Source organism: Mesoplodon bidens (assembly GCF_964165515.1).
Source record: "Mesoplodon bidens genome assembly, chromosome: 5".
In the NCBI taxonomy this organism is placed as follows: Eukaryota; Metazoa; Chordata; class Mammalia; order Artiodactyla; family Ziphiidae; genus Mesoplodon; species Mesoplodon bidens.
Window position 1 is genome coordinate 101239787 of NC_138161.1, and position 24487 is coordinate 101264273.

At 38.3% G+C, this 24487-nt stretch overlaps 1 protein-coding gene across 3 annotated transcripts in view; it reads left to right on the forward strand.

Annotated features, from left to right (window-relative positions):
- MAP3K13 (mitogen-activated protein kinase kinase kinase 13) overlaps nt 1-24487 on the forward strand; it is a 172383-nt gene that overhangs the window by 106126 nt on the left and 41770 nt on the right. For 2 of the 3 annotated variants that reach the window (XM_081236059.1, XM_081236060.1), the window contains one exon: nt 16854-17413. In XM_081236059.1, coding sequence (XP_081092185.1) covers nt 16939-17413 — 475 coding nt within the window. In that variant the 5' untranslated portion in view covers nt 16854-16938. The remainder of the gene's footprint in view (nt 1-16853; nt 17414-24487) is intronic. The other variant, XM_081236061.1, reaches the window with a different exon arrangement.

Sequence of the window (24487 nt, forward strand, 5' to 3'; positions counted from 1 at the left end):
AGGTTGAATTGATGCCCCATTGCAAAATCCATTCTTCTAATGAAACTGCTTGTCTTTATGGGCTCTGTGGAAAAATTCTTCAAGTGAAAGTCATAAACTATACAGTGGAGTGGGATCATCCCAGAGGAGATGTGGGGTATATTCCCACAAAATTTTTATCCAGTAAAATAAAGTTTAAAAATTAGTATAGAAAGCATGCCTAGAAAGGGAAGAAAATCACGAAAGGACGTTAGAAACCCTAAAGATTTAATCAGGACACTTTGATTTGCCTCAGTAAGTGAGGGAAAGGATACAGGAGGTGATTATGTGTTTGTCTGTGAACCCTCAGGCTATAACTAACGTCTCCTTCCTTAACCATTTTCTGTCACCTCACCCTAGATCTTCACCTCAACCTTCAGTCAACACTGATTCTGGCGTAGGAAACTCCAGGAGTGGCTTTTAGATTCTAAGGACAAGTAACCTTGACTGTGCTAAACTCTTGCTCATTTTATTCTGTAGACTCATGTTTATTAACTTTCATTTAGAAACACCCAGAGGTACATCTATCACAAAGGATGTTAAAGGACTCTAAATATAAAATTAATTCTAATATACACATGAATGGAAATTTATAAATCTAAAGCAATGTGGTTGCATTTTAACAAAGCTTACCACAACTTACACAACTAACTGGACTTTGTCCGAGGCATCCTAGTAAAAGTGTCAGGAAAGGTATCAGTGTCCTTAGAACACCGATAGTTTCTAAGGAGCCTGTCAGAAGGCTATTGATGTATTCTGGTGATTCTGCCGTTGCTCAGGACAGCTTGGGGACTTTGCCTTCAGAATGCCTTTTGCAGATCTCAGTACTGGAATTAAAGGGAAGAAAAGCTCAAGTAGGTCCCCTCTCCCTCAACCCTTTCCCTGTTAACCACTTTTCTGTTTTCTGTATGGTTATGTCTTTTCTATAAATGTATCTCATATAAATGGACTCATAGAAAACTTTTTAGGAACACGTGATTGAAAATGTACACTTGTAATGAGTTCAAATTTTAATTTCTGAAGGGAGGCAGCTAAATATGTCTAAATTCTATCCTCTGTAATATTAATGTTTGTATTGAGGCACTACATACTGACTGTATACTCTCACAAATGGTTGATTATTCTGCATTTATTTTTCTTTCCATTAGAACTGTCTTGTACATTTTTTAACACTTAGGAAAAATATTTAATATTTATTGATATTTATCCTCATCAAGGATCCTTTAGTAGTTTTCAAATTTGAGCTATATATTTGGAGTAGAAATGGAAACTACACCAATGAATAATTAAATGATGGATTTAGATTACTCTCTAGCACAAAGTCAAATTCACATTCCAAAATAGTGACAGGAGACAGGTGAAAAATGATTGATTTTTGCCAGTGTCAAACTTCTATTCTTGGTAAAGCTCAAAATGTCCTATCATACATTTTCTAGAATATCATCTTGATTGAATCATTACTTTAAAAAATTAAAACTGCTGTGCTTCTGTGAGCAAAAACAATATTAAGGAGAAATGTAAAAGTCTAAAGCAATAGGATCTTTCACTAATACGGTTTTAATTACTTCTCTATTAAAATTGGATATTGGATCCAGAGTCTAGAGTTCCTTGTTCCCCCTGGAGTCTTTATCTTGGTTATCTGTACAGTTTTCTCTGAGAAGTGACAAGAGCTGTTGGTGATTTGGTAGAAACTTCTGGTCCTGTTCAGCCTTCCCTCCATTAGCCCTCCCCTAGTTTTTCTGCCTTTCACCTACACTAGTCCTATGATTAGGAACTTTAAGGAATGGTAATTATGAGAAAAATAGCAATCCAATTTCAGTTTTAAAATTCTCCACAAATGACTGTTGAAACTACTTAGGTATTTGAAAATGAATCCTTTGGCTCTTCTAATGATTTTAGACAACTGACTATGGTCCCTTGGAAAATCCTTTTTAAAAATCTCTGCTTTAATTTGATCCTGATGAACCATCATTAGAATGAACTGTACTTAAATCACCTTATTCACAGGCATTACTAGAATTTGGTAACAAACCTGTTATTTTAAAGGAGCTAATGGAGTTCTATGCATTTATCAAATTCCCATGTACAAAGGGAAGCAGTAATCTTTATTAATTCTCACAGCAAACAAATCTGTTAATATGAATGAGTCTTATGGAAAACTGCTGTCCAACTGAACCTTCTGTGATGATGGAAATGTTCTATTTTGTATTAGCCAGTATGGTTGCCATTACTCACATGTGGCTGCTAAGCACTTGAAATGGACTACTGCACCTGAGAAACTGAATTTTTATTTCATTTAATTTTTAATTAATTTTAGGCTAAATATCCTCATATGCCTAGAAGCTACCATATTGGACAGTGCAAGTATGGGGGTTTAATATTAAAACAGAATGGAGTAAACCCTGTAGAAAGTGGGCATATTTTAGAATTTTCCACTTGTCTTTATTTGTTGCTAGGAATTTTTACCTTTTATCCTAAATATAGAACTTAACCTAGAGGTAAGATGTGAGTCTAGTCCATATTTTTCTTAGACCTTTCTTTTTTTTTTAACTTTTGATGATTAGCATTTATTATTATTATATGTATTTTTATTTTTGTATTTTTATTTTTTTACATCTTTATTGGAGTATAATTGCTTTACAATGGTGTGTTAGTTTCTGCTTTATAACAAAGTGAATCAGTTATACATATACATACGTTCCCATATCTCTTCCCTCTTGGCGTCTCCCTCCCTCCCACCCTCCCTATCCCCCCCCCAGGTGGTCACAAAGCACCGAGCTGATCTCCCTGTGCTATGAGGCTGCTTCCCACTAGCTATCTGTTTTACGTTTGGTAGTGTATATATGTCCATGCCACTCTCTCACTTTGTCACAGCTTACCCTTCCCCCTCCCCATATCCTCAAGTCCATTCTCTAGTAGGTCTGTGTCTTTATTCCTGTCTTACCCCTAGGTTCTTCATGACATTTTTTTTTCTTAAATTCCATATATATGTGTTAGCATATGGTATTTGTCTTTCTCTTTCTGACTTACTTCACTCTGTATGACAGACTCTAGGTCCATCCACCTCATTACAAATAGCTCAATATCATTTCTTTTTATGGCTGAGTAATATTCCATTGTATATATGTGCCACATCTTCTTTATCCATTCATCCGATGATGGACACTTAGGTTGTTTCCAGCTCCGGGCTATTGTGAATAGAGCTGCAATGAACATTTTGGTACATGACTGTTTTTGAATTATGGTTTTCTCAGGCCCAGTAGTGGGATTGCTGGATCATATGGTAGTTCTATTTGTAGTTTTTTAAGGAACCTCCATTACTGTTCTCCATAGTGGCTGTACCAATTCACATTCCCACCAGCAGTGCAAGAGTGTTCCCTTTTCTCCACACCCTCTCCAGCATTTATTGTTTCTAGATTTTTTGATGATGGCCATTCTGACCGGTGTGAGATGATATCTCATTGTAGTTTTGATTTGCATTTCTCTGATGACTAATGATGTTGAGCATTCTTTCATGTGTTTGTTGGCAATCTGTATATCTTCTTTGGAGAAATGCCTATTTAGGTCTTCTGCCCATTTTTGGATTGGGTTGTTTGTTTTTTTGTTATTGAGCTGCATGAGCTGCTTGTAAATTTTGGAGATTAATCCTTTTTCAGTTGCTTCATTTGCAAATATTTTCTCCCATTCTGAGGGTTGTCTTTTGGTCTTGTTTATGGTTTCCTTTGCTGTGCGACCTTCCTTAATTAAATAGAAGCCCATTATAATATTGACAGTAGGGGCTTCCCTGGTGGCGCAGTGGTTGAGAATCTGCCTGCTAATGCAGGGGACATGGGTTCGAGCCCTGGCCTGGGAGGATCCCACATGCCGCGGAGCGGCTGGGCCTAGTAAGCCATGGCCGCTGAGCCTGTGCGTCCGGAGCCTGTGCTCCACAACAAGAGAGGCCGCAACAGTGAGAGGCCCGCGTGCTGCGATGAAGAGTGGCCCCCACTTGCCACAACTAGAGAAAGCCCTCGCAAAGAAATGAAGACCCAACACAGCCAAAAATAAATAAATAAATTAATTAATTAATTTAAAAAAATATATATATTGACAGTAGGACGTTGTGACTAACATCATGGGCTTGGACTCAACTCGGGCTCAGGCTCTGGAATTGGAGTGGAACTGGGTTCAACCCCTGTCTTTACCACTTAGTAGCTGTTGGTGAGTTATTTAAACACTCTATGCCCCAACTGCTTTGACAACTATAGGAGTAATTGTAGTACTTTTCTCAAAGGGTTTTTGTGAGGATTAAAGTTAATATAGGGAAAGTGTCTTGAGCAGTGTTTGGCAATAATCTCAGCAAATTTTAGCTATTGTTATTAATGTATTATTTATCAGATTGCTCTGCGTGTGTGTGTATGTGTGTGTGTGTGTGTGTGTGTGAAGTTCTCTCATCCAAAAAGTAAACTGCATCATCTTACACAGGTCCTGTACTAGGTGCTGAGGCTAGGTAGGGAGGAAAAGAAGAGGGACAAGGTACAGAGATAAATAATACTTGGATTCTACCCCTAGCAAATTTACAAACTAATTAGGATGAGTTGTTTCTCTTTAAAAATAGAAATTATCACCCACTCACTGCTCCCTCCAATTCTAACAATCTCTGTTTCTATCATTCCTAAGCAAGACCTGAAAAAGCAATGCAAAGATGGCAGAAGGACCCTTGACAACTTCTTGCCTGCCAGGAACAAACAGGACTTGCCCAGGAACAGTTTGTAGGATCTGCAGCTTTGTGGGAAATTCCACATATATCATTGGAAGTCTGTTACTGATGCTTTTCAGTAACTCTGTTATACTAAGCTGGCAATGAATTATTTCATTTTCATGTTCTATAGTATAAAACAAGTGTGTAATGTGTTATATTCATAGCTCTACTTCAGTTATATTTCACTGTCCAACTAAACAGTCCAAACACTAACAGTAAATTTAATGGGAAAAGAGAACTTTCATAATATAATTTCAAAATATAAAATCAAACAGATTTTCCTTCCACTCTCACCTGCTGAGAACCCTGAGCAGTAGCTCCTGACAACAACTCTTACTAAACCGTACACTCTCCATCCTTTCCCTATGGCTGCCATATGTTTTAATAGTGACAGCACCAGGATACTACTGCATGGTTTGAAAAGCACTTTCATGTACTTCACCTCATTTAAGACTCACATAAACCACACGAGGAAGCCCATTGTTTCAGAACCCCTGTGTAGCAAGCTGCCTCCACTCTAAGTATTTAATCACAATGTGGATATCATTTAGTTTTCATTGATGAGATGCTTTTTTTGGAACATAGTACATGGTACTAAGACTCGTAGATGACCTGAATATAATAAATAGTATTTTATATATTTAGAGGGGAAAATATTCCCCATACTTCAGCCCAGGCAGAAAGAACAGATTGTCCAGTGGTACCCAACTGCTATAGAGCCCATAACCGACACCGAAGTTCAAGTTTTCCCACCAAACTGAAAGATCCAGAAGCCAGAGGGAGACCTCTTACTAGCAGGGGCTTAGCTCTGCTCATTGCATTTCCAGGTTTGGCCATTATGTCTCTGCCTTTAGCAGGAGGATCTGCACTGGTCTGGTGCTTAGAATCAGATCCATTTTCAGTCCTTCTCAGAGTACTCTGTTCTGTGCCTCTGAAGGCTGCATTAATGGACTTCCTTGCCTTCTTGTTTTCTATTGGGTTCAACCAATGTGAAGCACCTGCAGGGTCTCAGAGAGCCAGAGGAGTGTGAGGTTGGGGTTCAATATTAATTCCCCTGGCTCCCTCCCTATCAGGTCATTAAACTTTGGTTGCATCCCTCTCCCAAAGCCACAGCTCTTGTTGGATGACTTTCTTCTATAGTTATGCTTTCCAGGTTCTGGCAATAATTTTTTCCCCTGCTCAGTTAACAGCCTTTTGACTGTTACTAGCTTTGGGGAATGGCACCATCCCTGTTGCTTTTCCTGCCCCCACCTTTGTAAGTAGTCTCATAAATTCTTGTCATTTGCCCCATTTGAGTGTGGCATCTCTTTCTTGCCAGGGTCTGGGCTAATACAGGGTCCTGCACCAACTTCAGTGTTAGTGCCTGCTTCTGCTGCTCGCTCATCATACAGACTTCAAAAAACCTTAATTCAGAAAAATGATTATTACAGCCTAAAAAAGCTTCCTTCAGTTCAACCCCTAGTACATTTGGAATATGAATTAACCTCTAATTAGATTCTGCTTATTTTTTTCTTTAGAATCATGCCCAGTCTACAAAGGAAGATACATATGACATAATAAACAAATGTTAACATTAATATTTATTAATATGTTGATATCATGATGTTATTAAGAAGTAATTATTAAATATCTTTTTATTCTCAACATCAAGTTAATTACTCGTGCTACTTGTACTCTCTCCTAGTTAGGGGTTTATTAATCTCCCAACATCTATAATTCTTCAAGTTACATCCAAAAAACCTTTTTTTTTGCAAACTAGACAAAGCATGGCGACTTATGAGAGTGGGTCAAAGTGGTCTTAGGACCTGGGGTCAATGAATAGTGGTGTCAAATCCCTCAGGCTGGGGCCATTGCTTATTTCTGGGCTAAGCTGCTCTGCTTAACTCCTTGGAAATAAATGGTCTTTTCATTATAAAATGGAAATAGCCATCCTCTGGGACAACTTTAAGTTTCCCTTTTTCTATGGTTATATCCCTGGAATGAGCAAGGACAAAACTGTTGTAAAATATATGTACTCATTTGATCTTACTCCTTTAACAATATGGATATTATTATTAATAAAGAATACACTCTTATTTTAGAATGTTTATTAATTTAAAGTATAAATAGCAAAACCTTGTTAAGTGCTTACTTTGTACCAGGTTATATGTTAAGCACTCTGCAAGTATTATCTTATTTAGTCCTCATTACAACCCTATGAGGTAGATACACTTATTATCCAAGTTTTTGACTGCAAAAACTGAGACACACAAAGATAAGGAACTTCCCCATGGACAGAATCAGTATTCAAACCAGAGAGTTTGAATTTAGAGCACACATTTTACTACAATGTTCAATTTATCACTTAAGGACTATTTTTTATGATTTTTCTAAGCTTGTGGGAAGTTGCTATTGTACAAAGTTCTCTAGGCCTAGAGCCACAACAAACTTTTTAGACTTTGACCTAGGGATGAGGTCTTCATAAAGAAAGTGAAGGCAAGCTACCTGAAAACTATAATGTTTCTAGGAAGGTGGGTGAGACAAGAGTAGAATTAAGCAGTTCCTGAAAGACAGAATGTCTTCCTGTGTACATAACGTGATGTAGAAACATGTCGATCTCTAGGCAAGAAAATTCCATACTCTCCTTTGGGAACACAGTTCTGCAGTGGTTCTCCTGTGTTCTAATTGCTCTTCTGTTTAAAACATAAGCAGTCTTTTCCCAGAGATACTTTCTTGAATCAATAAAATTATCTCCTAATTTAATATAGCAATGTTAAAACCATGGGAATTACATACTTTTTTCTCCCAAATATTAGAACTACATAGTATTAATATTCTCCCAAATATTATAGCTACATAGAGCCTTCCCTTTTTCTTTCAATTTAATTGAAACCTGGAATGTAAAAATAACTGCTGTAATTAAAGACAAAGGAAATTAAATATGAAAAAGAAGTTGCATACGTTTGGGATTTTCCTCTCTTGTTTTCCATCTTCCATTTGCCCTTTTGACCCAGTATCTCTCTGTTTATTGATTCTTTTTGCTTTCATTTATAGTTTCAAATGAACGTTACAAGCTAAATGTGCCTCAATTCCTATGTATATTGATCTATCTCTCTCTTATCCCACTTTTGTCATTTTCCCACTTTCTTTAAGAAAGCTCACTTGTCTTCTTTTTGCCCTTCCTTTCATGCCCCTTGATCTCACATATATATTGAGCATATTGACATATATCTTTTCATTCTAGCTTTTCTAGTTAAAGATTTGGATAGCTAACAAGTCTTGAGGATTTGCTGTGTGCTAGATAAGTGCATTATATATGCACTATCTCATATAATCATCTAATCTCTTCTATGAGTTGGATTCTGTTGTTATCACCACTTATGGATAACGAAATTGAGGCTTAGAGAGAAAGATCAAGTTAATGATTAGTATTTGAATCCAGGTCTATCTTCGTCCAGTGGTTCCCCTCTTAGCCCCTCACAGTGTTGCTCTCTATATGATGAAGTGCATAGAAGGTTCTGAACTGGTTGATTGGGAAACAATATGAAAGTGTGCATTATAGCCCAAATTGTAAAACATAATTTGAATTTTAAATAGTAATTTTAAATAATTTCAATGGTCATTTCAACTGTTCTCCTGAACTATTTATCTTAAGGAGAGTCATAGATTTCCCAAAAAAAGAGGGGAAAGGCACAAAGTAACAGGAAAGGAAAAGAAGAAAAGGGACTAGCTTTTATTGAGTGCTTACTGTATACTTGGTGCTGTTATCAGGGACCAGCTCAAGTTCACAGTTCTATCTATATATTCTATAATCCTCCTTTTTTTTTAAATTAGTTTCTGCTTTATAACAAAGTGAATCAGTCATACATATACATCTGTTCCCACATCCCTTCCCTCTTGCGTCTCCCTCCCTCCCACCCTCCCTATCCCACCCCTCCAGGCGGTCACAAGCACCGAGCTGATCTCCCTGTGCTATGCGGCTGCTTCCCACTATCTATCTACTTTATGTTTGGTACTGTATATATGTCCATGCCTCTCTTTCGCTTTGTCACAGCTTACCCTTCCCGCTCCCCACATCCTCAAGTCCATTCTCAAGTAGGTCTGTGTCTTTATTCCTGTTTTACCCCTAGGTTCTTCATGACATTTTTTTTTCTTAAATTCCATATATATGTGTTAGCATATGGTATTTGTCTTTCTCTTTCTGACTTACTTCACTCTGTATGACAGACTCTAGGTCCATCCACCTCACTACAAATAGCTCAATATCGTTTCTTTTTATGGCTGAGTAATATTCCATTGTATATATGTGCCACATCTTCTTTATCCTTTCATCTGTTGATGGACACTTAGGTTGCTTCCATGTCCTGGCTATTGTAAATAGAGCTGCAATGAACGTTTGGGTACATGACTGTTTTTGAATTATGGTTTTCTCAGGGTATATGCCCAATAGTGGGATTGCTGGGTCATACAGTAGTCCTATTTGTAGTTTTTTAAGGAACCTCCATACTGTTCTCCATAGTGGCTGTATCAATTTACATTCCCACCAACAGTGCAAGAGTGTTCCCTTTTCTCCACATCCTCTCCAGCATTTATTGTTTCTAGATTTTTTGATGATGGCCATTCTGACTGGTGTGAGATGATATCTCATTGTAGTTTTGATTTGCATTTCTCTGATGACTAATGATGTTGAGCATTCTTTCATGTGTTTGTTGGCAATCTGTATATCTTCTTTGGAGAAATGTCTGTTTAGGTCTTCTGCCCAGTTTTTGATTGGGTTGTTTGTTTTTTTGTTATTGAGCTGCATGAGCTGCTTGTAAATTTTGGAGATTAATCCTTTGTCAGTTGCTTTAAAACCTACATTATAAAGTTATTTTAACTTTAGTCATAGTTGTATTTATAGGTAGTAATATTCATTAAGTAATCTGTCAACATGGAGGTTGCCTGTTTGTAATTTTTATTTTTTGCTGGCTCCAGCATACTTTAATATTATGAAACATTCATAATCTTAACCAAAAATATAGATACATGGTAGACACTGAATCAATATTTCTGAATGCATGATTATTGGATGAAATGTTATAAAGAAGATGGGGGCCTCCCTGGTGGCGCAGTGGTTGAGAGTCCGCCTGCCGATGCAGGGGATACGGGTTCGTGCCCCGGTCTGGGAGGATCCCATATGCCGCGGAGCGGCTGGGCCCGTGAGCCATGGCCGCTGGGCCTGCGCATCCGGAGCCTGTGCTCCGCAACGGGAGAGGCCACAACAGTGAGAGGCCCGCGTACCGCAAAAAGAAAAAAAAAAAAAAAAAAAAAGAAGATGGGACAAGGTAGGTCGGTGGATTTGGTTGATGTGAGGTTATTATTGTCCTTTCAAATAGGGATTTCAGTAGAGGGTTCACAGTTAGGAGAGCAAGTTAGGGGTAAAGGCGCAATTGTAGGCCACTATTCTGATCTGATTAATTTTGCAATTCCATTAGAAAAAGCAATCTAATTTTTTTTTAATTTCAAATCAAGATCTCCGTGATAGACCTCTATCCTAGAAAGATCATTTTTTATGTGATTACTATGAAAAAGTAACTTAATCCCAGTTTTAAAATGGGAATGATGCCCTAACAGCAGAAACCTCACTTGTGCTCTAAATACTGCTATGTGAATTTTAGAGAAATAACCAGAAAGTTAGGATAGCAGCATTGTGTTCATTTTAAGGAAAGAAAATGCCGAGTAATGATAAGACAGCTTTGGAAGAGGTGAGCATCAATCAAGAAATCTCAGCAATAAAGCTTACTTTCAAGTTTTATTCAATTTTAGTCATACTGAAAACTTTGTGAGGCAAAATTTTCCAAAATCTTTGATTTATTCATATTTATGATGTAAAACTCAAAATCTGATCTATTATAGAATTATCCTCTATTAGCAACTTGGGGACATTGAATTATATAATAAAAACACAAGAACTCAAGGGCCATTCGGCCACATGACCTCTTCCACTCGTCTTTTTCTCTGTGCCGAACCCATCTTGGCATGAAGCCAAGGTAATTTCCAGAAATTGGCAGTGCGCTGGCAAATGCACATCTGCTGCTGTCTCCAGCCCTTGCCTACTAATTTTTCACAAACCACTTCCTCCTTTTGAGGGCAAGGGAAGTGTTCCCAAAGGGCAGAGACGGAAGCACTACCTTGTGCTCCTGGCAGATTCAGGAGCCCTTGTAAGGGAAGCAGCAGCATCACCTCACCTGCAGCCTTGCCCATAGAGCTTCCTACTGATAAGGGTGACACGCCAACCTTGCCCTTTTGCCCCTCTGCTCTTCCTTATCTTTTTCCATTTGACTCTCAGTGTTTAAAATTCTTGCCTCGTTTCCTTTCTATCCCCTTCTAATGAATTCTAGCTTTGACTTCTCATGAATTAAAATATCCAAACAGTCAGTTCCCAAAAGGGTACCTGAACCAAATCTGGACAGAGAGGGAGGAATTGAGAGGACAAAGACAGAGGCAGAGATGGTGGGGCTGCTTGTGTTCCCTTAGGTTCCACCTACCAGCTCCTTCACTGTGCAGTGGCAGTGCGTGGGTGTACGTACAAACACAGGTAAAATTTAGATATTTTTATCCTCCTACACTCTTACATGTAGAGTCAGCTCTGATCATGTTTGAATATAGCCATGGTGATGATTTCTTTCCCTTTGTTCTTGTGCTTCTCCATTTCTCTGCATTTGTTGGTTGCGATTGGTCTTGATATTCTTGGTGAGCAGAGGAAAGCCTCTCTGACTACATATCTCTATGCACACCTTGAGGTTTCCATCACCTCTGCCCGCTCTCAGAGCCACTGAATCACCAATAGCTGGGTGCCCTTCACTCCTCTGTTAACAGGTGCAGGGCCACCCCTCTAAATGGATGCTTGTGTTTCTTTGGGTGTGGTTTTAGTGCACCTAGAATAGCACAGTGAATTATTATCGTTTTTGTCATCAGTGGTCATGCTATCATGGCTATTTGTTTCTGTTTGTCTGAATAAACAACCAGACTAGAGGAAGATCATAGGTTGAAGAAAGAGGACTCATTCTGTCTCTGACACTAATTAGTTGTATTGAGCGAGTCAGCAATCTCTCTGGGATTTGATTCTCATATGTAAAACAGGTGGGTTGGACTATATTCCTTGAAGGTCCTGTTATTCCTTGATGTCTTAAATATCAAACTGAATGTGATGACCATGCTGAAGTTCTCTTCTTTAGACTCATTCCCAGTGCCTGTGTGAACAGGTCTACTTCATGTATACCATTAACCTCTTAGAAATGTGAAGAGATGGGAGTTCCCTGGTGGTCTAGTGGTTAGGATTCGGTGCTTTTACTTTCATGGCCCGGGTTCAACCCCTGGCTAGGGGACTGAGATCTGAGGCGTGGCCAAAAAAAAAAAAAAAAAAGAAAAAAGAAATGGGAAGAGATTACAAAGCAAACACATGTTTTTCTAACTTTTTGTATATGAGCTCATTTCAATATGAGGTCATCAGGGAGAAGAAACTCAGAATAAAAATGGACAAAATGCAGATTTACCAGGAATTAATATAAAATCCTGTAGTTGGGTTCAAAGAACAAATTGCACAAATAGGTGTTTGGCTGACATTCACATATACATTTGGGTATTTGCATTATCAAGTCTGATGTGAGCCAACAGCATAATATATGCCCTGTGCTGTAAAGGATCCCAACGGCAAAGACAGACTGGAAGCAACTTGACTAAGGCAGTGGCCAAGTCTGAAAATATGAAGTCAGCAGTCTTGAAAGAGATCAGGCAGAGCAAGGTCAGAGAGGCCAAAGGCAAGAGGCAGCTCAAGGTTGTGGCAGGAGGTCAGCAAGAAAGCAAAATGAGGGGATCAGTAATGTCAGAGCTTAGAGATGAGTAAAAAGGAAGGAAGTGGAGAGGATTGGGGTGGGGAATGGCGGTCAACTCAGCAAACAGCTGTTGCTGTAGCGAAGGGTTGCAGCTTTTCTTTTTCTTTCTTTCTTTCTTTTCCCCAACATTAGAGTCCCAGGCAGCTTCCCAGCCCCTAAATTTCTCCATGCCCTAGAATTTAAGTCCCTCTGAACCTAACCTCAAACAGTTAAAGTTTTCTGATTTGTTTAAAGGGAAGAATTATCTGCATTATTTCATGAGCTTTCAGAGCCCGTATGTGAAGGAGCTACCTTTATTGCACACTACTCTCCAACCTTAGCTGGCTCTTTCATTATTTCCAGGTGATCAGCCCTCCCACACATGCCCTCGTCCTTTTTTCCCTGCCTCTGCTAATGCTCTTGTTCTTTCCTGACTTTCTTTCCTCTGTCAGTTTCAAACACATCTTCCTTGCAAAGGTTCGCCTCAAGTCCAGTCAGCCCAGTCTACCTTCTCCTGCCCCATTCTTGTTCCCCTTCTCCCACAGCCTGTAGAACAGAATATGGCTCGTATGTCATGGGGGTGGGAGTGGGCAAGAGGTAATTCCCTCGGTGTAATTATTAACTCTTTAAGTAGTGTATAAGCTTTGAAAAGAAGAAACTATGTCTTACAGAGACCACATGGTATAGGAGAGAGTTTGGAATTAGGAAAAAAAAAAAGGTATTCAGTCCTGGCTCTGTGACCTTTGGCATATACCTCTCTCTAGGCCTCCGTGTCCTTCTGGGAAAAACAGGGATAGCCATTCCATGCTCTGGCTTCCTTAAACAGGCAGTCAGGTGTTTAGGTCAAGGTCACAGGAAAAGTACTCTAAGAAAGTGAAGGGTTATCATAAGAGGTGCCTTGTCATTAAAAAAAGGCAAGGGAATTTGAGAATCTGAATTCTGAGTTAGATTTTAATTCCTGCTCTACCGCTTTTACTCAATATGTTGCCTTAGAAGTTTCTTACTTCTCTCAAATGAAAATGACACTCTCACAAAGATTATGGAGTTGGTGCTGGTTTATATGCCAGTTTCTAAGAGCCAGCTGTCAAATATTTAGTAACTTTGCAAGCAGGTTGTTAAGCTGTTGTTATTAGCTTAAAATCTGCCTTGGTGGGAGTATTTATACCAGGGAAATTGGCAAACACTACAAATCGGATTGTTGGTTTTTTTATTCTGGAGAGTAATCACATCGCTGATTATGTAAACGGGGCTCTGTAAATTGTAAAGCCCTTTGTCTTCCTTACCATTAAAAGTAGTAATGGTGGGCTTCCCTGGTGGCGCAGTGGTTGAGAGTCCGCCTGCCGATGCAGGGGAAACGGGTTCGTGCCCCGGTCTGGGAGGATCCCACATGCCGCGGAGCGGCTGGGTCCGTGAGCCGAGGCCGCTGGGCCTGTGCGTCCGGAGCCTGTGCTCCGCAACGGGAGAGGCCACAACAGTGAGAGGCCCACATACCGCAAAAAAAAAAAAGTAGTAATGGTAATAGTAATGTCCTGTACCCATAGAACCTAGCCTAGTGCGTGGTTCTAGCATTTATTTAATAAAAACATTTTTAATTTAACTTGGTACTGCTCCTAGCATGCATTTAATAAAAATGTTTTAAATTTAACTTGGGTTCACCTTTGTATTATTTTGATACTTCTATCCCTGAGCTAAAGAAGCTCCCATGTATAATTCTCTTTAAATTCCTCTCTATAAAGTGTCTTTTTATTTTTATTGTTTTTCCTTCTTGGCCACACCGCGCGGCACATAGGATCTTAGTTCCCTGACTAGGGGTGGAACCGGTTCCCCCTGCAGTGGAAGCGCACAGTCTTAACCACTGGACCGCCAGGGAAGTCCCTAAAGTGTCTCTAAAATCAGATAACATAAATAAAAATCTGGTTCAGTGAATGAAACACACAGTAGGCATTAAACTGTCTGCATTTATGAGCTAATTATCTTCTTTGTAAAACTTCATCTCTTCTGATATTTCATATCTCAGTTAATGACATTGTCCATCTATCCATTATCCCAGGTAAGTTATCTGAAAGTATTCCTCTCCTGTCCTTTTCCTCACCCACCCCCATGTTTTATCAGTCACTAAGTCTTACCAGTTTTACCTCTTAAACCTGTCCCCTCCTCTTCATTGCCATTGCTACTGCCTTGGTTCGGGTCCTCATCATTTCTTACTTGGTCTCTTCCTCCTAACTGATATCTTGACCTTCAGTCATTCTCCTTCAATCCAACCTCTACTGCTATGGGTATGATTTTAAATTACAAATCTGACCAAATCACTCCCTTGCTTAAAATTCCTTGATGACTCTCTGTTGTCTTGAGGATAAAATCTAAAAACTTTAGCTTGCCATACAGGTCCACTGTATTCTGACCTTGGCCCACCTTTTACAAGAGTTATCTCCTGCTGCTCCCCATTACTACCTGGAATGCCTAGTCTCACTTCCCTAGCAATCCCTGGTCTCAGTAATGAAGATGAGAAATTAATAACATAAGAATGGTCTATTTTTATTTGTAACCCCCAATATAGGATACTGTGGCTCCCCATCACCTTCAGAATAAAATCCAAATCTCTTAGCCTAGCATACTTACAATCTAGCCCCTGACTCTCTCCAATTCTTATCTTTCTCTGTATATATACATATAACCTACATTCCAGCCACTAAGATATCTCATCTGTTCCATATTTTCATCCCTCCATGCCCTCGTTCACACTTTCTCCAAACCTGTAGTACCCTCTTCCTCTTCTTTCACTCACTCCTTTCCTGCCTGCCCGGTGAGTTTCTACACTTCCTTCAAACAGATCAATAGTTACCACCTTTGGGCAGCTATCCCTGAAACTATCCCCCCTCTCTGTGCTCCCAGAGCACTTGGTTAAGCAGTGTACAGTCAATCTTTGTTGGTCTGTCTTTTGCCCCTTCTGCGAGCTCATCTTTATCCCCTGGCCTCTAGCACATCCTTGATGCTTAATACAAAGTGAAAGAAGGAAGGACTATTATATAGGGATTTGCAAAGAAAGTAAATTTCTGATAAGAGACATACATTGAATAAGTTTAAGATTGATTTTGCATGATCTGGTGAATCTAGAACAATTCCATGTCTTTATTTTCAGGGGGTAGGTGGCTCTGAGAAATTGGTGCTAATGGACAGATCAGAAGCAAATAATAAGTTTAAAGAGCTGCAGCTTGGTCACATTGCTCCAGATTTGGTGCAGTACAGTAAAACAAAATTTACATCTTAGGAATTTATCTGTCACATACACAAGACGTTTATCTACATGCCTTAATGAATGCCTTAGAAAGTAAAGAAAGGTGCCAGTGGACAAGACACTAAAGCAAACAGAAGATATCAGCAGTGACTTATAATAACACAGAATGTAGTTTCTAACAAAAATATATTTATACCTTTGGGAAGGGAAACAATTTTTTTCTGATTATAAAAATAATATATATGTCTTAGTCTGTTCAGGCTGCTATAACAAAAATACCACAGACTAGATGGCTCAGACAACAAACATTTTTACTTCTGACAGTTTTTTGGAGGCTGAGCTGAGATATCCAAGATCAAAGCACTCACAGATTTGATAATCTGGTGAGGGCCTGCTTCCTGGTTCATAGACAGCCATCTTCTCACTGTGTCCTCATATGGAAGAAGAGGGAAGGGAGTTCTCCGGGGTCTTTTTTATAAGGCACTAATCCCATTCATGAAGGCTCCACCATCATGACCTAATCACATCCCAAAGGCCCCCACCTCCAAACAGCATCACAAATGAGTTTCAACATGTAAATTTTGGGGGGACACAACCATTCAGTCTATAGAAACATATTAATGCAAAATGCTTAGAATATCTCGAAAAACACAACAACATAAATCCCTCCCAAATCTAACCACCTAGAATTAACTGTTGTTAATTCTTTGGATGTATCCTTCCAGTCTTTTTTTCTTGTATATGTGTTTGTGTATCCTTTTAAATAATAAAAAATTTAAATGGCTTACACTGTATATATTTTTCTAACCTACTTTTTATATTAATATGTCATGAACATTTTCTCATGTTAGTAAATACTCTTCTACAACATGATTTTTAACTGCTGCACAGTATTCCTTCATGTGGATGAACACCACTGTTGAATCAATCCCCCTTGTTTCAATGTTTTTATTATTATAAATGGAAGTGTAGTGGTGTGGATGACTAAAGAAAGGGTGATCTCACGACCTCCTCCTGTTTTCCCCAGGTTCTGAAGCCCCCTCTTACATCAGAACTCTTTCCTAATGATCCTCTGAGTGTCCTCTCAGGACCCTGGGCACACTCATGGCACGATGGCCAACCCTCAGGAGCACCTGAGCTGCTCCTCTTCCCCACACTTGCCTTTGAGTGAAAACAACACCTTCAATGGACTACAAGATGACATCGCACCTATGCGAAGCCACCCTTCACCCAAGCTTCTTAAGGACCAGCAGGAAAAGGGGGTGGTGCAAACAGAGCTAACTGAGGGCATGAACAGCCCCATCGCCACAACAGTGTTGACAAGCGTAAGCGAGGATTCCAGGGACCAGTTTGAGAACAGCGTTCTTCAGCTAAGGGAACAAGATGAATCAGAGATGGCCATGTCTCACGGGAACAGCAACACTGTGGATGGAGAGGGCACGAGTGGAACTGAAGACATCAAGATTCAGTTCAGCAGGTCGGGCAGCGGCAGTGGTGGGTTTCTTGAAGGACTATTTGGATGCTTAAGGCCTGTATGGAATATCATTGGGAAGGCATATTCCACTGATTACAAATTGCAGCAGCAAGGTAAGCTAGAGTATGGACCTGGAAGATATTTCCTGTGTAAACACACTACCACCATTAACTGGATAACCTTTGATAAATTAAAGACCTAGTGCCAGAAGAATACCCCATATCAATTTCCTATAGACCTTCTGAATGGAACAGATTGACATATGGTTGGTCTTTTTTGGTCAAAGCCCACCTTTTGTGGTTGTACAGTCCAGTGGTGTCCAGAGTAGAGTACATATAAGACAATCCATGACGTTGTGAGGAAGAAGATGTTAGAGCTTCTGTTACTTTTATCTCATCATTTTAAATTTCTATATTCATGCATGTTTTCATATATATTTGGTATTTTAATAAAGTTTTACAGGTATATAATTTATAAATAAATCACATAGTGAGTGCATATTCAAAAATTTTATTGACAGTTCTTACAGTCAAAAAGTCTGATGGTCACTGGACTAATTCAAAACCAGACAGAAGCCACATGGTACTGCCCCTGAAGATTGCAGGCCTGCCTTAGGTAGTAGTAAAAAGGAATTTTTTTATCTTACAGTCAGGCACAGAAAGCTCACATTTTGAGGAAAGAACAAAATATCTAACCATTCTTGAGAAACATTATTATTTCGAGACCCCACAGATTTTGTGTGTGTGTGTGTGTGTGTGTGTGTGTGTGTGTGTGGTATGTGGGCCTCTCACTGTTGTGGCCTCTCCCGTTGCGGAGCACAGGCTCTGGACACGCAGGCCCAGCGGCCATGGCTCGCAGGCCCAGCCGCTCCGCAGCACGTGGGACCCTCCCGGACCAGGGCACGAACCTGCGTCCCCTGCATTGGCAGGCGGACTCCCAACCACTGTGCCACCAGGGAAGCCCCTCCCACAGCTTTTTAAAAAGTAAAATTTTAACTCCCATCATTGTGTAGTATGTATATTCATATACTCCAGTTCAAGCCTTATGCTTTTGAAGTAAAGAGAACACATGGCACTAGTGTCCTTTATAACTTCATTTATATTGTTGAAACAATTTTTCCTGAGAACAAAAGTAATATATATAGAAATTTTGGAACATACAAGTTCCCCCCCAAAAATTAAAATAATCTATGATCCCCAATCTCATGACAATAACCACCATTAGTGTTTTTGGTATATATTATGTTAGTCTATACATGTGTGTATGTGTGCTTAAAAAAAGTCATGCTGTTCTGTAACACTTTTTTACTTCATACTGTGAACATTTCCTGTATCATGAAGTATACTTTTTCAGCATCATTTTTAATGGCTGCATAATATTAAATTGTATTAACATACACAGTTTAAGTAATTGTAATTAAGTAATCCTCTGTTTTTTTCCTTGTGATGAGGACTCTTAGGGTTTACTGTCTTAACAACTTTCATGCATTAACATAAACAGTGTTCATTATATTTATCAAGTTGTACACCACATCCCTAGTACTTACTTATCTTATAACTGGAAGTTTGTACCTTCTGACTGCCTTCATCCAATTCCCCCTCCCCCGCTCGCCACCTCTGGTAACCACAAATCTGATCTCTTTTTTTGTGAGTTTGTTTTTGAAGTATAATTGACCTACAACACTATATTAGTTCCTGGTACACAACATAGTGATTTGACATTTCTGTACATTTCAAAATGATCACCATGATTAGTCACTGTCTGTCACCAAACAAAGATGTTACATAATTATTGACTATATTCCCCACACTGTATATTTCATACCCTTGACTCATTTATTTTGTACTAAAAGTTTGTACCTCTTAATCTCCCTCACCTATTTCTCCCCTCCCCCCTCCCTCCTTCCCTCTGATAACCACCTGTTTGTTCCCTGTATCTATGACTCTGTTTCTGTTTTATTGTGTTTGTTCATTTGTTTTGTTTTTTAGATTACACATTTAAGTGAAATCATATAGTATTTGTCTTTCTCCATCTGACTTATTTCACTTAGCTTAGTGTCCTCTAGGTCTGTCCATGCTGTCACAAATGGCAAGATTTCATTCTTTTTTATGGCTAATATTCCATTGCGTGTGTGTGTGTGTGTGTGTGTGTATACACCACACCTTTTTTGTCCATTCATCTACCGACGGGTACTTAGATTGCTTCCATATCTTGGCTATTGTAAATAATGCTGCAGTTAATGTAAGTGTGCAGATATCTTTTCTAAAGAGTGTTTTTTCTTGTTTTTTTTTAATTTTTTATTTTTTATACAATTTTTAAAGATTGCTTTCCATTTACAGTTATTACAGAATATTGGTCATATTCCCCATGTTGTACATTACATCCTTGAGCCTATCTTACACTGAATAGTTTGTACCTCCCACTCTCCCACCCCTCCCTCTCTCCCCACTGGTAAACACTGGTTTGTTCTCTATATCTGTGAGTCTGCTTTTTTGTTATATTCACTAGTTTGTTGTATTTTTTAGATTCCACATATAAGTGATATTCTACAGTATTTGTCTTTCTCTAACTTATTTCACTAGCATAATGCCCTCCATATCCATCCATTTGCCGCAAATGGCAAAATTTTGTTCTTTTTTATGGCTGAGTAGTATTCCATTGTGTGTGTGTGTGTGTGTGTGTGTGTATCCAATCTTGTCCACTCATCTGTTGATGGACACTTAGGTTGTTTCCATATCTTGGCAATTGTAAGTAATGCTGCTATGAACATTGGGGTGCATGTGTCTTTTCAAATTAGTGTTTTTGGTTTTTTCTGATATATACACAGGAGTGGAATTGCTCAGTCATATGGTAGTTCTATTTTTAGTTTTTTGAGACACCTCCATACTGTTTTCCACAGTGGCTGCACCAATTTACATTCCCACTAACAGTGAGCAAGGGTTCCCTTTTTTTCACATCCTCGCCAACATTTGTTGTGTTCTTTTTGATGATAGCCATTCTTTCTGACAGGTGTGAAGTGATATGTCATTGTGGCTTTGATTTTCATTTCCCTGTTAATTACTGATGTTGAGCATCTTTTCATATGCCTGTTGGCCATTTTCTTTTCCTCTTTGGAAAATGTCTGTTCAGTTCTTCTCCCCATTTTTAAATCTGGTTGTTTGTTTTTTTGATGTTGTATTGTATGAGCTATTTATATATGTTGGATATTAATCCCTTATCAGTCATATCATTTGCAAATATTTTCTCCCATTCAGTGGGTTATCTTTTTGTCTTGTCAGTGGTTTCCTTTGCTGTGTGAAAGCTTTTAAGTTTAATTAGGTCCCACTTGTTTATTTTTGTTTTCCTTTCCTTTCCTTTAGGAGACAGATCAAAAAAAAATACTGCTGCAGTTTATGTCAAAGAGTGTTCTGCATATTTTCCTTTAGGAGTTTCATAGTATCTGGTCTTACATTTAGGTCTCTAAAGACTGTTTTTGTTTCCTTTAGATAAATACCCAGGAGTGGAGTTTCTGAGTCATATGGTAGTTTTATATATAGGTCTATTTTTAGTTTTTTGAGGTATCTCCATACTGTTTTCCACAGTGGCTGCACCAATTTGCATTCCCATCAACAGTACCCAAGGGTTCCCGTTTCCCTACATCCTGGCCAACACTTGTTATTTGTTGTTTTTTTGATAATATCCATTCTAGCAGGTGTGAAGTGATATCTCACTGTTGTTTTCATTTGCATTTTCCTAATAATTAGTGATATTGAGCATCTTTTCATGTGCCTGATAGCCATTTGTATGCCTTCTTTGGATAAATGTCTATTCAGATCCTCTACCCATTTTTTAATCAGGTTGTTTGTTTGATGTTGAGCTATATGAGTTATTTGAATATTTTGGATATTAACCCCTTATCAGATATAGCATTTATAAATATCATCTCCCATTCAGTAAGCTGCCTTTTCATTTCATTGATAGTTTCCTTCATTGTGCAAAAGCTTTTTAGTTTGATGTAGTCCCATTTGTTTATTTTTGCTTTTGTTGCCCTTGCCTGAGGAGACATATCCAAAAAATATTGCTAACACTGATGTCAAAGACCATATTGCCTATTTTTTCTTCCAGAAGTTTTATGGTTTCAGGTCTTACATTTAAGTCTTTAATCCATTTTGAATTTATTTTTGTATATGGTGTAGTTCAGTTTGATTCTTTTGCATTTAGCTGTCCAGTTTTCCCAACACCATTTATTGAAGAGGCTGTCTTTTCCCCATTGTATATTCTTGCCTCCTTTGTCATAGATTAATTGCCCATGTAATTATGGGTTCATTTCTGGGCTCGCTATTCTGTTCCATTGATCTATGTGCCAGTACCATACTGCTTTGATTACTGTAGCTTTGCAGTATAGTTTGAAATGAGGGAGCATGATACCGCCAGCTTTGTTCTTCTTTCTCAAGATAGTTTTGGCTCTTTGGGGTATTTTGTGTTTCCATACAAATTTTAGAATTATTTGTTCTACTTCTATGAAGAATGCCATGGGTATTTTGACAGGGATTACATTGAATTCCTGATTGCCTTGGGTAGTATGGTCATTTTAACAGTATTATTTCTTCCAATCCATGAACACGGTATATCTTTCCCTCTGTTTGTGTTGTCTTCAGTTTCTTTCATCAGTGTCTTACAGTCTTCGGAGTACAGGTCCTTTACCTCCTTAGATTTATTCCTACTATTTTATTCATTTTGATGCAATTGTAAATGGGATTATTTTCTTAATTTCCTTTTCTGATTGTTAGTTGTTAGTGTATAGAAATTAACATATTTCTGTATATTAATTTTGTATCCTGCAACTTTACCAAATTCATTGATAACTTCTAGTGCAATCTTCTATTGCTTAATAATTTGTTTACTATTTTCAGTGATTATAAGCCACACTGCAGTGAACATGTGTCCATTCCTTAATTTTCGCACATATCTTGATTACTCCTTAGGATAAATTACTAGAAGAGGTATGCTGGGTTCAAAGGATTTTTTGCTTTAAAGCTTTTGATACATATCTTTGCAGCCTTATGTAAATGATCAGTTGTTATGAGTTCTTTCATCAAGAAATTTTGTAAAGGAATGATATGGACCAGAAATGATATTCTGTTTTATTTATTTTATAACTGAATATTGGATTCTGTGACCCTCCCTTAAAAATGTATTCATATATTTTAGTCAAGACTGTTGACAGCTTTTCCACAACTACCAGTTGACATTAGTCACCATTAGCCATTTTTTCCAAGCATTCAATTTTTTCTTTTTCTGAAATACTTTTTCTTTTTTTGATATTTTATTTTAAGGTATTATTTTATTTTATTTTCATTTTATTTTTTAACACAATTTTTAAAGGTTACACTCCATTTACAGTTATTACAAAATGTTAGCTATCTTCCCCGTGTTGTACAATACATCCTTGTGGCCTGTCTTACAGCCAGTAGTTTCTACCTCCCACTCCCCCTATATTGCCCCTTCCCCCTCTCCCCACTAGTAACCACTAGTTTATTCTCCTTATCAGTGAGTCTGCTTCTTTTTTTTTTAAACATTCACTTGTTTGTTGTATTTTTCAGATTCTACATATAAGTGACATCATACAGTATTTGTCTTTCTCCATCTGACTTATTTCACTTAGCATAATGCCCTCCAAGTCCATTCATATTGCTGCAGATGGCAAAATTTCATTCTCTTTTATGGCTGAGTAGTATTCCAGTGTGTGTGTGTGTGTGTGTGTGTAGATATATATATACCACATTGTCTTTCTCCACTCATCTATCGATATGAAATACTTTCTTTTAGAAATGCAAATCAGAACTACAATGAGGTACCACCTCACACCGGTCAGAATGGCTATCATCAAAAAGTCTACCAATTACAAATGTTGGGAAGGGTGTGGAGAAAAGGGAACCCTCCTGCACTGTTGGTGGGAATGTAAGTTGGTGTAACCACTGTGGAAAACAATATGGAGGTTCCTCAAAAAACTAAAAATAGAATTACCATATGACCCAGCAATCCTATTCCTGGGCATATATGCAGACAAAACTATAATTCAAAAAGATACATGCACCCCTATGTTCATAGCGGTACTATTCACAGTAGCCAAGACATGGAAACAACCTAAGTGTCCACTGACAGAAGAATGGATAAAGAAGATGTGGTACATATATAATGGAATACTACTCAGCCATAAAACAGAATGAGATAATGCCATTTGCAGCAACATGGATACAACTAGAAATTATCATACTAAGTGAAGTAAGTCAAAATGAGAAAGACAAATACCATATATCACCTTTATGTGGAACCTAAACTGTGGCACAAATGAACCTATTTATGAGACAAAAACAGACTCACAGACATAGAGTACAGACTTGTGGTTGCCAAGGGAGAGGGGGTGTGGGGGAGGGATAGACTAGGAGTTAGGAGTTAGTAGATGCAAACTATGACATATAGAATGGATAAACAATACTGTCCTACTATATAGCATAGGGAATTATATTCAATATCCTGGGATAAACCATAATGGAAAAGAATATGAAAAAGATTGTATATATATATGTATAACTGAATCACTTTGCTGTACAGCAGAAATCAACACAACATTGTAAATCAGCTATACTTCAATTTTTTAAAAATTGACTCTGAAATACTTTCTCTTAAACCAATACCAGACTCCCCATCTATACCCCTTCTCCATAAGTATATTGGGATTTACCTGTAAATCTGTCCACTCCAGGTATACTTTCCAGGATTTGTCAACCACAGCATTCTTTCTCAATCCCTAGGTTTTGTCTGTCTGTTTTCTCTCCATACCCTGCACATTCTACCCTCTTTTTCCCTCTATGATCTTAAGGTTTCAGGGAAATTAAAGAGTTGTTCCTTGTCACACAGCAGTTGGGGACTCCTATGTTAAACAGTTTTATTATTTTAAAAATTGGGAATAAAGACAAATCCAAAGAGGAAAATAAAAATCACTTGTCATTCCATAACCACCCACCCTTAATTTATTATTTTTTAGAAGTTCCTTCTTCTCTACAAAACCTACTAATATCTGCTTATGTGATAAACTCATTTGGTTTTGGGGGTCTTAACTTGTCCAGTCTAATAATTATTTTGGTGGCAATTTGGAGATCTCAGGATCCAAACGCAGAGGTTCAGACTCATAAAGAAGACTAACA